The sequence below is a fragment of the Rutilus rutilus genome, assembly GCF_951802725.1.
Source record: "Rutilus rutilus genome assembly, chromosome: 1".
Classification (NCBI taxonomy): Eukaryota; Metazoa; Chordata; class Actinopteri; order Cypriniformes; family Leuciscidae; genus Rutilus; species Rutilus rutilus.
In genome coordinates this window covers 14,523,217-14,544,426 of record NC_140209.1, presented here as the reverse complement: position 1 = coordinate 14,544,426, position 21,210 = coordinate 14,523,217, and the positions used below count along the sequence as shown (strand labels likewise).

General features: G+C 39.0%; 2 protein-coding genes across 5 annotated transcripts; both read left to right on the top strand.

Annotated features, from left to right (window-relative positions):
* The first annotated feature begins 987 nt into the window (after positions 1–987).
* On the top strand, positions 988–7,574 carry LOC311290720 (uncharacterized protein). 4 transcript variants are annotated; one of them, XM_084409387.1, is made up of 9 exons: positions 988–1,534; positions 1,841–1,927; positions 3,919–4,005; positions 5,155–5,184; positions 5,273–5,347; positions 6,389–6,417; positions 6,509–6,583; positions 6,733–6,798; positions 6,987–7,574. In XM_084409387.1, the coding sequence occupies exons 1-9, from the start codon at positions 1,048–1,050 to the stop codon at positions 7,107–7,109; spliced, it is 1,059 nt and encodes a 352-aa protein (XP_084265513.1). In that variant the 5' UTR covers positions 988–1,047; the 3' UTR covers positions 7,110–7,574. The 4 variants fall into 4 exon arrangements, with proteins under 4 accessions (XP_084265513.1, XP_084265515.1, XP_084265514.1 ...); XM_084409389.1 differs by lacking the exon at positions 1,841–1,927; XM_084409388.1 differs by lacking the exon at positions 5,155–5,184.
* Positions 7,575–18,643: 11,069 nt separating this feature from the next.
* On the top strand, positions 18,644–19,906 carry LOC311305768 (uncharacterized protein). The gene is made up of 2 exons (XM_084433602.1): positions 18,644–18,881; positions 19,306–19,906. Exons 1-2 carry the CDS (start codon positions 18,860–18,862, stop codon positions 19,764–19,766), a joined length of 483 nt encoding a protein of 160 aa, XP_084289728.1. The 5' UTR covers positions 18,644–18,859; the 3' UTR covers positions 19,767–19,906.
* Positions 19,907–21,210: the final 1,304 nt, after the last annotated feature.

The following is a 21,210-nucleotide window of genomic DNA, read 5'->3' as shown; positions in this document are numbered from 1 at the left end:
TGAGATTTGATGGTTTAATTATCGTGTGTTTGACATGCTAACCACGAGGAAACTGGGTTAAACTGAGTGTATCTTATCCATTTTATTTACTGAAATGGTTTGAAACAAATGAGCAAATGTTATGTGGAACATAGTCCATGTTGTTTTCTGTATTTCATGGTTAATCTGTTTATTGATAAGTGACTGCTGAAATAGTGTTCCATTTTATTTTAGTGTCAAAGAAGTTGTAGAAAACTTGATACAGTACTAAAAATGTGAAGTTATAAAAATGTATTTAAATTACAGTTATGATGACTGTTGTGATACAGTGTTATACATTGCTGATTTTGTCTGCATACTAATGTGAACTAATGTATTGATGTATACATTCAATTTTCTATTATGTTGTTTTGAAAAAGAAAGAAATGAGTTGTCACAGTCAATACAGCTGGCGCACAGACAACAGCGAGTTCGTGTCGTCTCATTTTATTTATGTCTATTTTCCCCTTTTCCAGGGGTGCAACATTAAAAGAGAGAAGTGAGACTAACAGTAATTCTCTCGTGTGTAAAAGTAGCCAATAAGCTGTTCAGATCAGATGTGTGTGAGACAGTGTGTTCACAGTATATGCACTTCTCACGTTTCACACACACTTAAAGCAACACTTCACTGTGGCATCGTGTCACTAAACAGCAACTCTAGCAGAATTTAATCACTCATTTGATCAGATCAGAGGAAGTAACCAACCAGAGGAGGAGCTGATGATGTTTAAAGGAAGAGCTGTAACTATATATAATGAAGAGAAAGACTGACAGAAACACAAAATGGCTGATAAGTGTGATCTGTGTCTGCTGGGACTGATCATTCTCTCTTCACTTCTCACAGGTAAAGAAATCTAAAACTACATGGACCTACAGCAGAGATTCAGATTCAGCAGCAGTTGAACTGAATACTAAAGGGATAAAGAAGAACGACACAGAGAGACATGAGAGACTGAGTCTGGAGTCTGATTGCTCTCTGAACATCAAGAACGTCACAGAAGAAGATTATGGATTATACATCTGCCTACAATGGACAGATGTGAATGGAAAAGACCAACGACAAGGAAATTATACTTATGTTTATCTGCATGTTCTTCATGTAAATTTACGATTAAAAATTCTCCCTTTAAACTGATGATTATTGAAGAGTCTGTGATTTGTGTCTTGTGTTCAGTTTCAATGTCTTCATCATCATCATCATCATCATCCTCACAGACTGAGATCAGTCCAGGCCGCTCTGTGACTCTCTCCTGTCAGTTGTATTCATATACTGGATTCTCCTGTGTTTATTGGGTCAGTTCTGGGGGAGTTGAGCTGTTGTGGGTGAATCAGACTGGTGTTGATCTGAAGACAGACTCCAGATATCAGATATCATCATCATCAGATCAAGATCACTGTATCATCATCACTCTGACTACAACACTCCTGAATGAAGATAACAACAGAGAGTGGAGATGTCAGCTTACTCACAGAAATCAACTCAAGACCTCAGTCAGATACACTGTCAAGTATTCAGGTGAGAAAACAGTGTTAGAAGAGCCTCATAATGTCAGTAACACTAAGGTCTATCAGTATCACTGAACCAGAACAAACTGAGGGAACAAAAGCTTCTTTGACTCTCACAGAAGAGTAACTCAAAGCATTGCTTCAAACTAATGAACTGCAGTGAAGTAACAGTCCAAAACATGAGGCTGGAAATAATACAGGAATTGAAACTTGACAGCAAAAATATTAACTTTTTATGTAATGTGATGATCAAAGTTAAAATATGATTGTCATATTGTACAGTAATAATGATCTGAACTAACATTCATCTTCACAGCTCAAGCTGATTCAACGACAACAGTGAATCCAGACCACATCACACACTCTCAGGATCCCTCAACTAGAAACACACACATTTCTAAAGGTACATCATCACTGTCTTTCTCACATCAGTGCTTTTCAGTGCATTTTTGAACAGCATTATCCTCACACAGACAGACAGACACATTGACTGACTGACTGACACACACACACGCACACACACACACAGAGACAGACAGAGTCAGATCAAATCATTTGTTGCGAACAACGTGGTATATGAAGCACTCGCGGTGCAGAGGAAGGTTACACTGCCTGCACCCCATCAGAGTTGACCCAGGACGCATGTCGGCCCTGTAGGTCTTCCTCTTGTTGTTGATCTGGACCAGGTTATGCTCAGCAGAAGCTCCAGTTGGGCTGGTGGGGAGCACATTAGGAGCACTTCTTGCAGTGACTGGGACGATCAGCTCCTGGGTCAGATCCTCCAGCCAGTCCTTGTAGCCGCCCCTCCTGTACTTCCACTCCGCTCCTCCCACAGACTTGGCAACCACAAAGGCATTGCAGCACGCCACCGTAACAAAGTAAAAGAACAGCCTCCTCCACCACTTCGTAGACCGATGATGGATCTGGTAGTAGCCCACCATCTGGTCCAGAAGATCGACTCCTTTCATGTTGCTGATAGTCAGCAAGGCATGCTGGCACCCGAACCTCCGTCTGGCGTTGACCATTGGCCTTCCTCCTCACTAACCCATGAGCTGTCGGGTCATGGTAGTTGGAGAGAAGTTGGTGAGATCGCGGAAGGTCAAGTCATCCTGCTGCACCACATTGAACTCATGCTTGTTCAACTCAGCCTTCTTTGTGAGCTGCTTATTCTTGGGGAGGTCCTTACTGTTGGCATGCACCGTTCCACAAGCTTGCACCCCCCTGACCTTGAGGTCTTCCACACTGGTGTAAAAGTTGTCCATGTATACGGACAGGTTGGACCCGTAATAAGGGGTCACCAGGTCTGACACTATCCAGTGAGCCAGGTCTTTCTCCGTCTTACCCTGAATGGCACCCGTGTACACCTGAAAATGGGTGACGTAGCCTGTTTTGCTCTCCGCCATGACCCACACTTTTACTCCCCACTTCACCGGCTTCTTGGGGAGGTACTGCCGGAAGCCCAGGCGTCCCTTGTACTTCACCATGGACTCATCCACAGTCACGAAGCCATTGACCTCATAGAGCGCCTGGAATCTAACCAGGAGGAGGTCCATCCACTGCCGGATCTTCCAGAGCTTGTCCGTTTTGTCCACGGCAGGGTCCATGGTGTCTTGGAGATGGAGATATCTGAAAATGCATATGATAAGATTAATTTATAACATAACATTTATTGCCATCATTGTATTTATTTATTTATATGTATTATGTTATTTGTGTATATTTGTAGTATTTATATTTATTGTTATTTATTCATTATGTCATAATTATATAAAAAAAATTTATGCTATTTATTCATTCAGCCATTATTGTATTAATATTTATTATGCTATTTATTCATTATGCCAGTATTTTACTTATATATTAACATTATTGTATTCATTATTATCAATATCAACCATCATCACCATAATTATAGAATTTATTATGCTATTTATTCATTATGCTATTATTGTATTACTAGTTATTATGCTAGTTATTCATTATAAAAAGAAAACAAAACACAAATCTTCATCTCCGTTTTGGAGACAGGGTTCCACTTCGAGTTGGTGGGGGTCTGACAGCGTGTCTGTTCGGCGTATCGATTAGTTTCCGTCACCAATGTCCCAAAGCTCATCGGTAAAAATACATGAAAAGACATCCGGGGTCTAGCATCCTCGGTGATCGGCTGTTTCACCCCCGGTTTGCGGGTGAACTGCTTCGCATTGCACGGCTGGTAACCCTCGGTTCTCCTGGAATCCAGCAGCCAGCAGGAGGTTCAGAGTTGCGCAACACAGATGCAACCCACACGTAGATGTAATGTTTCAGCGGGCAGCATCCAGCACAAATGGGCCGAATCAAAATATGATTGTAATATTGTACAGTATTAATCATCTGAACTAACATTCATCTTCACAGCTCAAGCTGATTCAACGACAGCAGTGAATCCAGTCCACATCACACACTCTCAGGATCCGTCAACTAGAAACACACACGTTTCTAAAGGTACATCATCATTGCTTTCCAGTGCATAATGCTAGAGTTATTTTAAGTGTTAACTCATCACAATATGACTGTCATATTCTACAGTATGATTGTCACATTGAGTTGTTGTTTTAGTTTCATTTCATGGACTTCTATGGTGTGTCCAAATTAGCGTACTTATGCATATTCTATGACATGTTTAGTATAAACAGTGAGAGTAGTGTGTTCATGTAACTCTCTGGTTCTTTCACTCGATTCTCCCAGAAAGCGTCACATGAAGACGATATGTTGAGCTCATCCATGCAGTGCATTCACTGTAGATACAGTACATGAAAAACACCAAACAGACATAAAATACTGCTCATCCACTCACACAATGATCAAAAAACATACATGTAAAAGTGAACAAAACAAATATACAAAATAAGAGAGAAACACAAAATAAGCCGTACACTCGTAATGCTCGGCAACAAGTTTAACAGTTGTAGTTATCTCTGCCTACATTTTGTTTTTGTCTGACCGGAGAAAGTTTGTCCTGCCATTCAGCTCAACAGCTCAGATGAAACTGAAGAGAAAATGGCCGACTTCACCTATTTTTTACTTCTAATGCTCAATTCGTCTACTTATACTACGCCCTAAAAGTATGTACTCTTTTTGGGAAGAAAAGGTGCATACTTTTGAGTGTGTAGTAGAAGAGTAGACAAGCTTTGGGACAAACTATCACTATCAGGATAGTGACGCAGACGCAGGCGAGGCTGTGTTTACGTCCACTTTTTGTGCTCATCCCTCGCTAATGTTGCACAAGTGTCCTCTACTGGTGAACTCTTGAAATGAGTTTGAATGAAATGCTTTAAGCCCTTGATCACTTGGAATCCAATATGGAGCTGATTATAAATTATACATTTGTTTTACACAGCATTATATAGGCCTGTGTGTGTGCTTAGGCTGTTGGAGTAAATATATTTAAAAAAGAAATCTAAATAAAAGTCTAATATCATACTTTATAGAGTTGTGTGGTGTGACATGCTTCATGCCGCAGTGCATGCTGGGAGCCATGAGTTTTATACTATGGGTGGCTCCCAGCATGCATTGCGGCATGAAGCATGTCACCATTGTCGATGGCTTTTGTCTTTGTATATAATTGTCCTAATTCTTTTTCAACAACACCAGGCACTCAGGGTCATTGGAATAAAAACACAGGTACATAATCACAGTGTTTTGTCTTAGTCTATAATTGTCCCCAATCTGCCCTGTCCGTCTCTGACTCTGTGCTCGATCTCTTCTTCAGTCATAGTGATTTCTGTCGCTGCAGTCGCTGTTCTCCTTCTTGCTCTTCTCTGGCTGATCTGCAGAAAAAGAGCTGGTGAGTTTTCAGATTTACTCCTTTACAACAATTAAAAACAGTTCAGATGAGCAAACAAGCACATCATGTTCAGACTGTAAGTATCATAGAAACATGTGGATTATATGAAATTCTCAAACAGAAGTTTATTCCTGCTGAGAAATCACAGGAATATGTCAATATCACAGAGTTATCAAGTCAATCATTCATTTTAATGCTTCAACAAAATCTGATTGTTGAAAAATAGTAATAAATAGGGATAGTTCACTTTGAAATTAAATTTTGGTATGTTTTAGCTTACCTCAAGGGCATCCAAGATGTAGGTGTCTTTTTTTCCGCAGTAGTTTAAATTTTGATATTTTTAGGTCAAACCGTTCTTGTCCGTCAGTCATTTAATGCAGGTCTATGGTCACTATCTCAAAACACAAACACAGAGTCCAAATTAAAACAATTCCCCATCGTAAGTACACATTGATGGCCTAAGACACGAAACGAGCGGTTTGTGTGAGAAAACGAACAGTATTTATATCGTTTTTACCTCTTGTAACACAGCCACGTCCAAGTGATCTGTATGCAGACTGGTGCATAGATATATACACTAGATGTCGCCTTTGCATTCGTTAAGAACTGCCGTAGCCAAGGTGAAATCTAGTGTATATATCTATGCACCAGTCTGCATACAGATCACTTGGACATGGCTGTGATACAAGAGGTAAAAACGATATAAATACTGTTCGTTTTCTCACACAAACCGCTCGTTTCGTGTCTTAGGCCATCAGTGTGTACTTACGATGGGGAATTGTTTAATTTTGACGATGGGGAATTGTTTTAATTTGGACTCTGTGCATGCTCTTTGAGATAGATGAGAAATGACCTAAAAATACCAAAATTGAAACTACTGCGGAAAAAAAGACACCTACATCTTGGATGCCCTTGAGGTAAGCTAAAACATACCAAAATTTAATTTCAAAGTGAACTATCCCTTTAATACTTAACATTGTGTTTTTTGTACATGTATGTTTTATCATAAATACTCATATTTCATGAGGCACTTGTTTTCAGATAATAAAAGAGGCACTGGCGACTCTGCGGTGAGTTCAGTAATGCAGTGATTTAGATTTGATTACTGTCTTTAAAGGTCAATAAAGTGTCATTCATGCAGTTTAACTGTTTGTTCTGAAGGTCAAAGATGAGAATGATCATAAAGGGACGTATGAGACGATCAACATGTCCGTTCCTCCCGCTGCAAGAGCCGATGTGAGTTCACTAAATCATCAATCATTACGTTCACTGTCTGTTCAATAATGTGATTTAAAAGCTTTTGTGTTCTTCTACATATTATAGTGAGAGATATGTCTGTTCTGTGTGTTAAACTTGACTCTCTGCACGTTTGCATTGATGTTTAGCAGACAGATGATGTGACTTATTCTGAGGTCACTTCTTACAATACAAAGCCAGTAAAATCACTCAATGTGAGTAGAAACCAGCACATTTCCTTGTTCTTCATCACTGTCCACTGACCAGTCCTATTCATAGACAATCACAGCAGCTTCTCTCATCAATATGAGTTTGACTCTCAGATAAATGAAGCTCATGCACTAATAATAATAATAATAATCGCTGGGGTTCAAACATTGATGGACAGAATCTGTTCTTTCAGGATCATGATGATACAGTCATATGCAGATGCAGATATGCTGCCATCAGAGGAACAGAAGATCAGCCGCAGGATGAACTTTATACCTCTGTGAACAAGAACTTGACCTTAACTAATAAACATTAATGATACAGATCATGAGCTCATCATAACAGGAGCAGACGGGAAGTTTTCATCTCTCTGGTGTTTGGAGGAATTATATATTTGTGTGTGAACGAGCAGATATTTGTTGAATGTCCTGTGAATATGAATGCGATTTATTGTGAATATTTAAAAAATACAATATTTATCTGTATATTTTAAACTGTCGATAAACACTGAGGGCTACATTTGCACTTCAGTTTCATTGTACAACCACAGGTAGACACTGAAGCCTCTCACTCATGATTTTATTGATAACATTATTGATAACAGCTTATTGATGTTGTTCATTTTTATTTTCTGCCGGCTTGGATTGTCTTTAATAGATTAAAATATTTCAGTGTTAATTAAAGTCAGTAAAGAGAGAGATCTGTCTCATTCACTTTTACTTAATGTTTGTAGGCTATTTGCTTCATGTAATGATTGATTAAACTCATTTCTCATTTTATTGATCTCATTGTTATTGCCCATTTTTATTTTCTGCTGATTCTGCTTGAATCAGGAATAATTTTAGTTCTGAAAGCCATGAAGCATTATGTTTGCTTTTTGTGCTTTCCATGTTGTTCATTTCTCAATAGAGCTTTTAAATGCCTAAGTTGTGTTAGCCGTTTTTTGTCTAACATAAAGGAAATGAAACTAGTTGTCTGGTTTTCTTGTGAAACATATTTGGGGCTCAGCTTGAACAATCTATCTGCAGCTTTTCTTTGTGTGTAAGTTCACACAGCTGCAGATAACTGAGTGCATGTAAGGAGTAGTTTTATCTGATCAACAGTTAGTCCTCACACATCCACTGAAGGAGATGTGTGACCGTTAACTGTCTGAGTGTGACTTCCTTTCTGTCTTCTCTGACTGCAAAACACTCTCTGTGTGTCAGAACGACATTCTTGCAAGAATAAAAACGTATAAAGACACTGGTTGTTTCTCCATTTCAGCCTCACCATTATTAAAGTCATATTTTTTTTAGTTTATACAAAATTAAATGTGTAATATGAATAATTAGTGCTCATAAACGGCTGTTGAGATAGTATTCTGAAGTGAAACTAGTGAAGGCTTTTTACCCGGAAACAGTGTACCCTCATAGTTCTGATGTGAAAGTCTGAATGTTTTGATTCACACAGACAATAAACTAGTCAGACGTTACCAACTAAGTCCAAACGTCGAGCGAAGGGTTCATTATGATAAGCACACCAATGATGTTGAAACGATCTGGTCATCTACAGCTTTAAGATGGTATGAGCTTCTGGAGTCGGGATTTCATCCCAGTTATAGAAATTTCGATCTCTGTATTGTTGACCGAGAAGAAAGTCTTAGGTTTCCATAATTCGGTTGGATGTTGCTTCTCGGCTCTTAAAGGTACAGTGCTGGAAGTTGAGAGGGAAAAAGGTCAGGGTATATTCTGGCAAACCGTTTGCCAATCACGTCTAGCAATCGGCAAAGCAAACTGTGGTACACGTCATTTACCAACAAGCGATGGGTAATTCGCAAAGCACAATGTTATTTTCTGTTTTCCCAGCACGATACCATAGGACGGCATAAAGTAAGAGGTTTGAGAAGTAAGAGGCGGGGCACCAGTTAAAAAATTTCAAAGTTAAAGTTCATGCAAACAGGTATTAATAGACAAGGTTTAGTCAAATATTGATTGTTTATAGCTGAATTAGTAGAATGCAATTATATTTGGAACATAGAATATGGCCTATAATCCAATAAAGAATCCAACGATATAAGATATTGGCATGAGCAACCCCATTCTTATGTAATATCTTAATAAAATATCGAATTTAATATCTTTAAGTTCACACCTCCATTTTGTAATTGTAAAGTCCGTTAACACAGATTTTAGCTTAATAGTGGTTCTCAAACTGGTGGCCATGCTGTAAGGCTTCCAGATGGTACAGGGTAGCCTAAGCCACACTTAAGACGTTTTATGAACTATAGAATTTTTCAGAAATTCAGTGTAGCCAATCATCAGAGAAACAAGACTTTCAACCAACAGAATTTATTAAATCATTGCATAACGCATTCTATTGTAGGCTATTATTTCATATGTATGGTTTTTAAGTTTTAAATGGTTTTGTGTCATTCATTTCTTCTTGCTTGATCGATTCAAGCTTGATCGTTTAATAGGCTACTGAGGCTATAGCCTACATTAGATGCGCGGATCATATTAAAGGAGAACTTGGTAGCTTTTTTAACTTAATAAAACTGTCAAGAAATCATTTGGATGGTTAAACAACCTGTTCTGGTGATATTGGTGACTTTCCCCGCTCCCCCCAGCGTTCCCAGGCGGAAAACCAACCTTGCAACTTGTTCACTACCGTCCCGGCAAGATAGAAATTGGAAGTCTCGTGAGAAGCGAGAACTAGAACGAGAACGAGCGCGAAACACAAATTGCTTTACGGCAATTCGACATAAACACACACGCATGTATGATGTATTACCAGATTACCCACCTCGGTAGACATAGCTCCACGCGATACAGTTGGCTTGCTCCGATCAAAACAAACGCACATGAGCAGCGGTAGAGAAGGGGAGGAGGCCGCCGCAAGTGAGTTTTTTACGACCGTGTTGTGAAATATACGCCCCACCACAGCTGTAGGGGGAGCTCGTGGGGAAAACATGCGACAACAAAAGGGAAAATCAGCGAAGAAGTGACTAGAGTTCGCTAGAGTTGCCGAGTTCGGCTTTAAACGTCACCCGAATCAGCTGCTTCTAATTAATAATGCACCGCCACCCACCCGCAACATAATTTTCTCTGATTTATAGATATCCGCACTCGATCGCCACATTACAATCATTCTAAGGCCGGTTTCATACAGCACGCCTGAGTGGCGTGTCGGAAGAGCGTTTGCTGCGCGTGCGTGTCCATTGTGCTTTCACACTGGCTGCGTTTGCAGCCCGCACCGCGCACAGTAGCCTACAATAATCGCAAGTTCTTTATTACTTTATTTTACATACATTTATAAGCAAAACTTTTTGACTGTCAATATAGTTTTAATAACTGTGATTTGTTTAATCCACGTGTGTTCGTGCTTTTCTGGTCCAGCCTACTTAAAGTTATCAGACATAAAGTTATAACAAAAAGCAAATTTTTTATAACGTTTTTGTCTTTTCCTCACTCAGAGTTGCTTTCAGATCCGTAGAAGACTCCTACGTATAAGGTGTAAGATAAATTAGGAGCTTTCTGAGAGTATTCTTAGAAGCTTTGAGAATACGAAAAAAAATTGCATACAGACAGTGTGTATATCGTTCCTGGTGCAGAATGTCTGCTCGTTACATTAGTAACCTTTTATATTGTCCATGTAAAATGACATAAAATAACATTTTTAAGTTCTTTAAATCGGATAAATAAGCGAATATACACTTTCAAACATATGCAAACGTAACTAAATGTGTAGGTCAAATAATACATTTATATAATTATTTAAGAAATAACCCAGTCAAAGGGCTGTATGGTCATAATAAACCAAGTACCCCAGAGTGCAGTCTGGACGATAGGGCAGGGCGACACATTTGGGCGGGTCAACACGTGTCACTCCGCCCACCCCCAATTTAATTGGTTTATAATACCGCAATCTTATTGGTGTAGAGTAGACCAGGGGTCACCAAACTCGGTTCTGGAGGGCTGCTGTCCTGCAGAGTTTTTCTATTTTGTGAATGATTTGGCCTTATTAAAGAAATATTAAATGCTAACTTTAATCGTATCTTATTATCTGTTTACCATGGTAATTTTAGTTAAGATCTATTGACTATTGTTTTACTGTAGGCTACTTAAGACACAGAATAGATTAAGTTATTGTTTAAAAACAAACGCTTGGTGACGGCACCTGGGAGATGTTTTACATTAGCGCTTCATTCACTTGGCTTATTCATATTTCTATCAGGATCCGTGGATCAGCACAAACTCGGGATGATTTTACGCAAATTGATGATAATTCACCGTAAGAATGTAAGCTGCTGATTATAAATTCTAAAGCACGACCGTTTTTTGTTGTCATTTTTTAACGAGATTTGTTGTCCAATTATTTGGTAGGCTATTTCACGAGTTCACATGTTAATGAAATCTGATGTAATATTATAATGCGTATTTGGCTTGCTGTCCGGGGGGAGGGCTCCGAGCTCGGAATTCGGCCCGACCCCAGAGTACTCCCCCCTATGAATGTATAGATCATAGGTATCTATGAGCAGACCCATCTGAATGTGAGGTGATGGGGTGGTGGCGGGATGCTGAGAAATTTGTCATGAGACAGGAGGTAAGGGAAGGCTTTATTTATACTGGCTTCTTCTTGTGCTGATTGCTGAACTTTGTTACATGAAACTTCATAAAGTGCAAATACAATGTTTAATGGCGAACTCATGTTTGTTGTTTACCTGTTAATAAAATATGAGGGCCTATTGGTTTTGTTTCTGTAAAGCCCTGTTTTTTAAAGATTCATATTTTCGAATAAGTGTCAACCGGTTAACATAGGCCCTACGACTGTGACATCATATTAAAAATCCAATTATTTATTTATCCACCCCCGCATTGTGTGTTCATGTTTTAATCTCCGTATGTAATGTATGTAAAAATGTTTTCAAATATTAACACTCACATATAGCTAGCTGCATAACCATAAAAACCACTGCTGTAAATCTGTGCAATTATAATATAATAAAATAATAAAATACCCAGCAGAGAGGTGATATGAACATGTAGGCCTATTGCTTAAATACGCTTGAGCACGTGTATACATAATAATATTTGCTAAAGATTGACATAATAACATCTGTTTTAGTAAAAATAAATAGAAAAATCTTTATTTATTTTCACATTTTAGCACTGCGCGGTTTTTATTCCCATTGTACGCACAAAACCCAATGGCCATGCAGGGCTTGTATTCTATTTGGTAGCCTATTATTGTCTTATTTGTCACGGTGGTTTTGCTTTAAAATAAAATAAATCACACTTTGGGATTTATCTGATGTTTTACTGAAATACAGGTGAATTATTAGGCCTACACCATCTGTGTAAAATCCCGATGTTGTGTTTATTCACAGATCCTAATGGAAAAACGAAGAAGCATAAATGAAGTAAAATTACGGAGCCATGCATGGTATGCAGAAAAATATTGTCTATATCAGACTTTGACATGCCAGTAATTTCATGCAGTCATGCTCATTGCCCACTAAAAGTGGCACTGATATATCGGGTAAATTAATTTAATAGTATAACTAGGCTAATTCTCAAACAGTGTATCATTTATCAGCAACATATTTCGTGATATCGTCTAGCCATAAACCTGCTCAATAAAGCTTACAATACGACTTTTTTAACTTTGAAACGAAAACGATGTGAATTGAGCTCTACGAATACATTTTTACAGTAATTTCATCTAACTTGATTCGTAAGTTCATCAAAACATTATCCAATTGACTGTTACTGAAATCGTCATGGTTATCACTTAATATTTCTGTAGTAGCCTACGGCCAAACAGCGTCATAGATCATTCATAAACTCGTACCAGACGTGTAGGCCTAGCCTATGCGTAGGCTAAGCTCATGCCTCAACCGTCTACGCCAAGATTGCTGTAGCCTATAAACCAACAAAATCGGTTGTGTATAATATATAACTAATTCAGCTATAAACAATCAATATTTGACTAAACCTTGTCTATTAATACCTGTTTGCATGAACTTTAACTTTGAAATGTTTTAACTGGTGCCCCGCCTCTTACTTCTCAAACCTCTTACTTTATGCCGTCCTATGGTATCGTGCTGGGAAAACAGAAAATAACATTGTGCTTTGCGAATTACCCATCGCTTGTTGGTAAATGGCGTGTACCACAGTTTGCTTTGCCGATTGCTAGACGTGATTGGCAAACGGTTTGCCAGAATATGCCCTGACCGAAAAAGCTGGGATCGTTCCTCATCTCTGACCCCATGCCTAAATCGGATATAAGCTACAGCAATCAGCTTCACTAAACGACTGAAAGTGCTCTTTTAACACGGACATTTAAAAGGACAGAAGGATGGATTTTCTGCTTCAGGTGATAGGACTAGCTGACTGAACTTATATTTATAATGTCTTGATGTCTGTGTCGTTTTCTATAAATATTCAGATATAAGTGACCAAAAAAGCCATTTTAAAGTAGTTAAAACATCCAACTGGTAAAATTTTGTGTGTCTCTATTTTAAAACCCATATGTTTAGCAGTAACTACAAAGCTATTTGAGGAAAAAAATATTACTTATTTAAAAAAATGAATAAAGACAAAAAAAGACTGACCTTGGACGTTCTGAATGATAGCAGCACTAAACACTAGACAAGAGAGTCCATTACCACACTCTGAGCTACAAGGAAACGCTGAACATTTGGACACCATGGCTGTTTCTCAATTCCAAGGACGCAGAGAACGGACTTGTGTTCTCGTGGAGACCGGTCTTGCCAAGCTTCCTTGGAAGAACGAACTCGGAACCGGCCGCAATGACTTCTGGGACACCAGGCGAGTACTAGCTCAAGTCTGCATTCGATGCATCCTCGGTATCAAGAACACATCCGGGTTCTTTCATGCGTCCTCTGTACTTGCGTTCTTGAGAATTGGGTCTGAACTTCGATGGTTAATGATGACGTAAAACGAGAACACAAGGACGCAAGATCGCTGAAGAACGCATATTGAGAAACACCCCATGTTTCACAGTCTCTAGACACTTCCTCAATGTGGAATTGACTCTCTTCTGCAGCCTGTCTCTAGTGGCCAGACGATGAACTGCAGTTTAAGTTACTCTTGTCAGAGTCCTGCACGGGTCCAATTTTTTAAATCCGCACCCGCCCGTACCTGCAGTGCTTAAAACCGAATCCGACCCGTTTTCCGACAGCAGCACTAATTCAAATCCGCACCCGACCCGACCCGCTTAAAATAGAACCGACACCCGACCCGCACCCGAAATAAAATCAGTTTAGACTATCACATTATAGACACACTTACAAAAATGTTTATTGCCCGGTCATACAGAAGTTATTACACAACCATTAACACAAGGACAACTTCAGCCGAATCTGTCAAACGGCCGGTACATGAAGAACATAGCCAACGTTACCACAAAACTCGAGTAGCCTAATAACAGACGCGGCTACAACACTATTTTCTGCCACGCAATTTTGTCTAGTTTACATCTGACAATTTTGGGTTCAAACCAAGGTTATAATCGTTAACGAAAACGAACGAAAAAACGAAAACTAGGTGGGAAAAAACATTGTTGTTAACTGAAATAAAAATAAAAACGAGGCATTACAAAAAAACGATAACTAACTAAAACTGTAATGTGTGTTTGGCAAAACTAACTAGAATAAAATAAAATTATATAGTAAATGTCCTTAGTTTTCGTCTTTGTCAAGGTCTTCGTTCAGCTGCATGCGTCTCACATGCGCGCGAGCACACACAAACACACACACACACACACACACACAGCCCCTCCCCTCCACGCACACCGCATCTCCATGAGAACGAGTGTTCGTTCGACGTTGAAAGCAAGTTCGCAAAAGGTTGATATCTCTATCTCATGAACACCTTTACACAATCACACATTAAAAAGTGGTATAAAAATATTGAAAATTCGGAATATAATTTTGTCAGTGTGTTAATGTCGACCCGAGAAGCGATTACGCCTTCTTTAGAAAGTTAACTAGTCGCAAGTTTGAGGTAAAATGCACTTTTTGGTTGTGGTTGTCGATGTCAAAACAATAAGCTGTATTAAATAATGTTATGTCATTTTTTTACTTTTACACTGAATGTTTGCTGCTTCAATCCAGATGAGTAGGCTATTGACTGTATAGGGTAAATTTAGTATAGGGTGTGAAAATTGTACAGCTGTGGTACTTGTATAGGGTGTGAATTCTGTATAACGTTAGAAGATATGTAGATTTTTGGTACGGCGTGTGGATTTTGTAAGAGGTAAAGGAATTGCAATGGGGTGTGAATTTTTTTCTAAAATTGTATGATGTTTTTGTTGAGTTATTATTACACAATACTTTTTCTGACCTTTTTGAAATTGTCCCTGACAAATAACCCAAATTACAAAAAAAAGACTAAAACTAACACTAAAACTAATAAAAACTAAACTAAAACTAAGCATTTATAGATGATTTCAGTCTCAATAACAAGTTTAAGTTCTGTGTCAACTGTTTTGCTCGCAAGAGCTTCTCTGTGTATAATAGAATGCGTGAAATTTACGTGAGGCGCTACTTGCAAGACTCTTGCTTTTAGACTCTTTTTCCCCAGCATCGCTCCAGCACCGTATATACACACACCAATGCACTCGCCCCAAGACAGTCCCACTTCTTTTGGTTTGTTGTCAAGTTTTGTGAAAATGTCCTCGCCTGTGCTCGTTCCCTCAAGTGGGGTGCAAAACAGAATGTCCTCGTTAAGTTTTGAGATGGGTGGGCACAATGCCGTTGCGCAACGGTGAAGATGAAGAAGTCAGATGAAGATGTAAACTGTGTGCTAATATATAATATAAAATATGATATATATATATATATATATATATATATATATATGTGTGTGTGTGTGTGTGTGTGTGGGTGTGTGTGTGTGTGTGACACTGAAATGTCACTTTGTTTCGATATCAATGTATTCAAAAATAGTAAATTACATAAAAAGTGCAACATTTCATGTAAAATGTCATGTGGTGAAACATTATGACACTTTTAAATTAATATTTCTTTTTACTTATATTAAAAACCTTAACATTTCTTAAAATAAATATCCCTTTTAAAGAAAACTTTTTAAAAACTGATTTAGATGTATACACTCACATTGATAGGGATATGTTATTTTACTTTACTTGCTTTACCTTTTCGTTAATGGTTACACCACATACCATGTTTAGGGTGTGTTTTTATGAATGCGCACACTGTGTAGCCGTATCGGAACAAGGGCTGCCTTGACGACTTTTGTGAAGACGCGAGGAGACTAACCTGAATGGGAGAACCGCCTACTGAAATGCCCGCCCCTCGAAAGCAAACCGTAGAAATGGCGAGGCTAGGAAGAATGTACACATGAAAGTAGGCTCCCAAGAACTGAGCCAGCAAGGTCATGGGGACCACAGACGTACCCTTGGTGGGACAGCAAAGCGGAATGACCAGCCCAGACGTGGGAGGTGGAGCTTCCCGGTGTGGGGGCACGTTCATAAGCCGCGTCCTGACAGAGGAGACCAGGGAAGGACGTTCGTTCCACTGGGGCCTGCTCTGACAGGGTTCTGGCGACGGAGGGGGACAAGAGTGTCGAGGCTCGTAAGCGGCCCACACTGCCATCCGCACTCTCTGGGGGCTCAGAGATGGGGGAGTCAGTTCTGTCTTTAACCACATTAGGAGGAACATAACAAAATATTCTCCACCGGCCCTCCACCAGGGGAAGGAGTGGCCCTGCTACCACCTCCTCGACAGAACTGAAGCCCATCTCTGAGCTGTCCGCGTCAGGAGCGTCGCTTTGCCTGGCGTTTAGTGGGCTGCGGGGCTGGAGCGGACTGGGGTGCTTTCTGTGAACACCTCCACGGCACGGCCCGGGTAGAGGCTGCTGCGGGGGCCGAGCGGGAGTCACAGAAGGGTGCCCTCGGCGAACAGACTGAGGTAACTGTGCCGGCGGCTGGGTGGAGGCAGTATGTGCTTAATACTGAAATATAGCTTTTGTAAAATAAAGAAATTAACAGGGTGTGCTTTCTGCCTCTCCATCTCGGTGAACATTTTTTTCTTGAGCACGTCTATAAACTGAAACAAAACTCAGCGAATACTTGTCACACATTTATGAGCCATATACCTTTATAAACATTTAAGTGTGTACTTTTAAATGATCGGATTCAAAATGAAAACAAATATTCTATGTTTAAGTAATTTGTATAAAATCAACAAGATGTCTAGTTTCTTAAACCCTTGCTCATTAGTTTTAATGTGACCACGCCCACACGCGCAAAAGAGATTGACATGCAAATCTCCACATGGAACGCGAACAAGCTCGTTACCTCAAAAACAAAGCACCAAACTTCATCAGTCTCTGCTCTTCGTCGAGTTTGGAAGACACGGCGTGAGCTTACATTGGATTTACCTCAGAAAAAGAAAAAGGCGATTTGAAGACAAGAAAGATGTAAGGTAAGAAATGTTTTCTGAATTATATTAGTTATTGTTGCATAAACTTCACATTGCATTTGAACTGTTGCTAGATATACGGTGAATATTATAATATTTCACGAGTTCACATCTACATATAATTAATACAATAAGTTTATGCGTATTTGGCGTGCTGTCCAGGGGGAGGGCTCCGAGCTCGGAGTTAGGCCCGAACCCAAAGTACTCCCCCAGTTGGTAAGTGTAGATGGAACTGGAAGTGTAGATGGAACTGGAAGTGTAGATGGAACTGGAAGTGAGGAGATGGGGTGGAGGAGGGATGCTGACAAACTTTCAATGAACAGAGATAGGTCTGCTGTGAATTTATACTCTGTCATTGAGTTGATTACTGATTAATCTCCAGCTGTGCATAATTTGGTTAATTATCTGAACCTGCTCCTCCCGAACTTTGTTAAATAAAACCTCATTTAGACCCGTGTTTACTGTTAAATACTGTGTTTGTGGATATCTGCTCAAACGTAGATATGTATAATATGGTAACCATAATGTTTCATATTCAAAACGCACCAAACATTAGGCTTCATGTTTTTACTCTGATCTCATTTCATAACATCATAACGAATTGAAACATTTGAAGTGACATATGATAATCAATATATTTTTCTCTAGCGCAGTTGTTACTGAAGTGTTCCTTTTTAACGATTTATAGACTGCCTGCTATAGGTTATTGTTGTTATTATTTTATGCAGCACTGTGCATAACCTATGCCTACAAGGCACAACAAACCTGGTGTTCATTATATATTGTTGGAAACATTTGTGTGTGTGTATGTGTGTATTCTGTGAATAAAAAAAAAAAGCAATTTTAACCAGAAAAATCTAAAATGTATTCCCAAAGCCATAAATATTCAAGATGTGTTTACGCCTACTCGCATAAAGCTTTCTTACACAAAACACGTCCTAGAAATTTTAAATCAATATATTGTCTTATCTGAATGAGCAGTCAGGATGATTTTCACATAGTTTTGGAGCAAATATTCTAGGCTGTTTGATACAATGTTCAAAAGCGGTGTGAAGAAAAAAATCATTATGGGTTTCTTTTTTTTTCTTTTTTTTTTAACCACGCATAAATGTCATTCTCAAAACTACAAACTTTTACATACATGCTGCTGATATATTATTGTAGCAGAGTTTGTGCTGAATACAGTGTAATCAGACTTTAGCCATGAAAATGTAACAGAAATAAGCACAAATGTCAGAGCATGTCAGAACACCTCCAGGGCCGGAAAACACCTCAGACCCCAGAGGGTTAAAAAACTTTAACTTTCTTACATGTCATGTGACTTCAAGGAAAAGAGACATTTTTTATAGGGGGAGACCGGGGACAGCTGCAACATGTCATTTTTCTCCAATCAGAAACAAACTAGAGTAACGACACTCACACCACATGCACAGTTAGACCCACATGCACATTCACAGTCTTTTCGGGTTCTGTTTTGAGTCAGTTTTTGGGCTATAAATGTGTCTGGGACCTGGCAGTGTTGAAGCTGTTTGAAAGACGCTGCACTTCTGAAGGACTGAAGCAAAGCTCCAGCGACACCACCAAAGACCCATTGAGCTTTTTAGACCTGCGACATCAGAATGCCTGGAAAACGAGTTTTAGGTAAGTTCATTTTAATAGTTAATACTCTACATTTTTGTGTTATTTGTTAATATATGTATTTTGTGTATTTATTTACTTCTAAAATATTCCCAAGCACTCTCTGAAAGTGCAATCTCTGTATAGTATAGGTGATTGTTGTCATTTCAGAAAAAGACAGATTATGAAGATGCAGAATATCACGTTGGGTTTTATTTTTAAAAGCCTTTTGAACAGAGCCGCTCTGTTTAGAGTTTTGAGAAGGCAAAACAAACCCTAGATCAAGACTTAATCGCACCAAATACAGAACTAACAGCTTGCAAGGTTCAGTAAAAATATGTATTTATCTTAATGATGTTCTGGCAGCTATGGTGAGGTAAATTCATATAAAAAAAAATGCCTATATGTCTATATGCACTGCATTTATGCTAATTTGTTTTATTTTCAGGTGCCAAAGTTAATCTATTCGACACAATAAACATAATTGACACATTTGACAGACCAGGAGATGCCAGTGCAGACGGCACCTATGCTGGAACTGGAACATATGCTGTAGCTTTTGAAGACAAACCTGGAAAGAGAATTCCCAAGGCTGGAGCTTTTGCAGGAGCAGGAGTTGGACTAGCTCGAGCTGAATTCAGTGTATTTGAGGCAGAAGCCAAAGGGCCCAATGCCTCAGCTGGTGCTGAAGCCTCTGTGATTGGAGCCGGAGCAATGGCTCGAGCTGAACTCGCCAGTGCATCAGCTAAAGCCGGTCCAGTAGGTGTGAAACTGGGACTTGGAGTTGACACAGGTGCATCTGTTGGTCTAGGAGGTGTGGAGGTAAAAGTCCTGGGAACTGGAATCAAAATTGGTCCAGAAACCAGTATATCTCTTCTGGGTTCAGAAGTGTCATGTTGCGTCATGTAATGCAATAAAATCATGAAGACAAAACCAATAGCCTGAATATATATTAACTTAACTCTCAATGTACCACAATATTGTTGCATTTATTTGTATTTTTTAGCTATACAACTACTACTTAAATGCAGGGTTGGGGAGTAACAGAATACATGTAACGGCGTTATGTAATCAGGATACAAAAATCCAGTAACTGTAATCCGTTACAGTTACGTCAAAAAACGTAGTAATCAGATTATAGTTACATTTTGAAAAAAGGGGGAATACTTTCAGGATTACAATGGTTTCATTTAAAACTAAATAAATAAGTATTTTGGCATAATAACACTATATTAAGCGCTGCTTGACTATACAGTAGTTCCTGGTTCTGTTCAGTGGTGTAGTCTACGTGATACGCAGGTATACGCCGTATACCCACTAGAAAAGGCCAAGGATTTGCGTATACCCACTTAAAAAAGCGTGAGGATACGTATCAACTTCGTTTTGTGTCAGAACTTTCACACTTTCATTCATAAATTCACCCCGTCTGTGTTTGCGAAGCGACGGATCGAATCGCGGAATCCAGTCACAAATGGAACTTGCTATATAAAGCAGAACGTCACGGAATTTGCTATTTTTGAATGAATAAATCAAAAGTAGCTGCTGTACAATGAATCAAATCTCGATATGGACTAGTGTCTATGAATATTAAAGCTAAAAGAGACTGCAATTGTTCTACGCGTCTTTGGGAATGAGCGCTCAGTGTGTGCTCCACTACACACACACACACACACACACAGAAGCACGCGTGACTCACGCTCGTGGGGTTTCACTGTATTGAGACATGATGTAAGCTACACATGTGCATTTCATCGCAGAGCTGCTATGAGAGTCACTTGATGAGAATTTCACCATTTCATTTGATAAAACTATCGTCATTCATTCGTTTCATATACACACATAAACTGTTATGTCTTTACGACAACCTGTCAAAAAAGAAGTTCTGTATAACTTGAAGAAATTATAACAGAAATATATTACTATTGCACAGAGTATACTTCAGGCCTAATAATAATAATAATAATAATAATAATAATAATAATAGTTTATTAAAACACACAGAAACTCAAATGTCTACAACCCACCAAAATAAAGATCGGTCGAACTCAAATTAATTAGAAAGGAATTGCACAGTAAAATGTATTTTAAAATAAATTTTTTTTTTCAAAAACACCATTTCTAAAAGTAAATTTGTATTTGTGCCTATAATGCTTTAAAAAAAAATTGTTGAAAATTGTCAACTGATAAAACTGGGGGGGTGGGGGTGGGGGGGGGGTGGGGTGGTTATATTAGAGTATACTCACTACAAAAACTAGACTACACCACTGGTTCTGTTGCCAGTAATGACTCACGTGTGCCACGCGCTGGTGCATGTGCAAATAACAGCTGTCTACAATCTCCTCAGACGCAGATT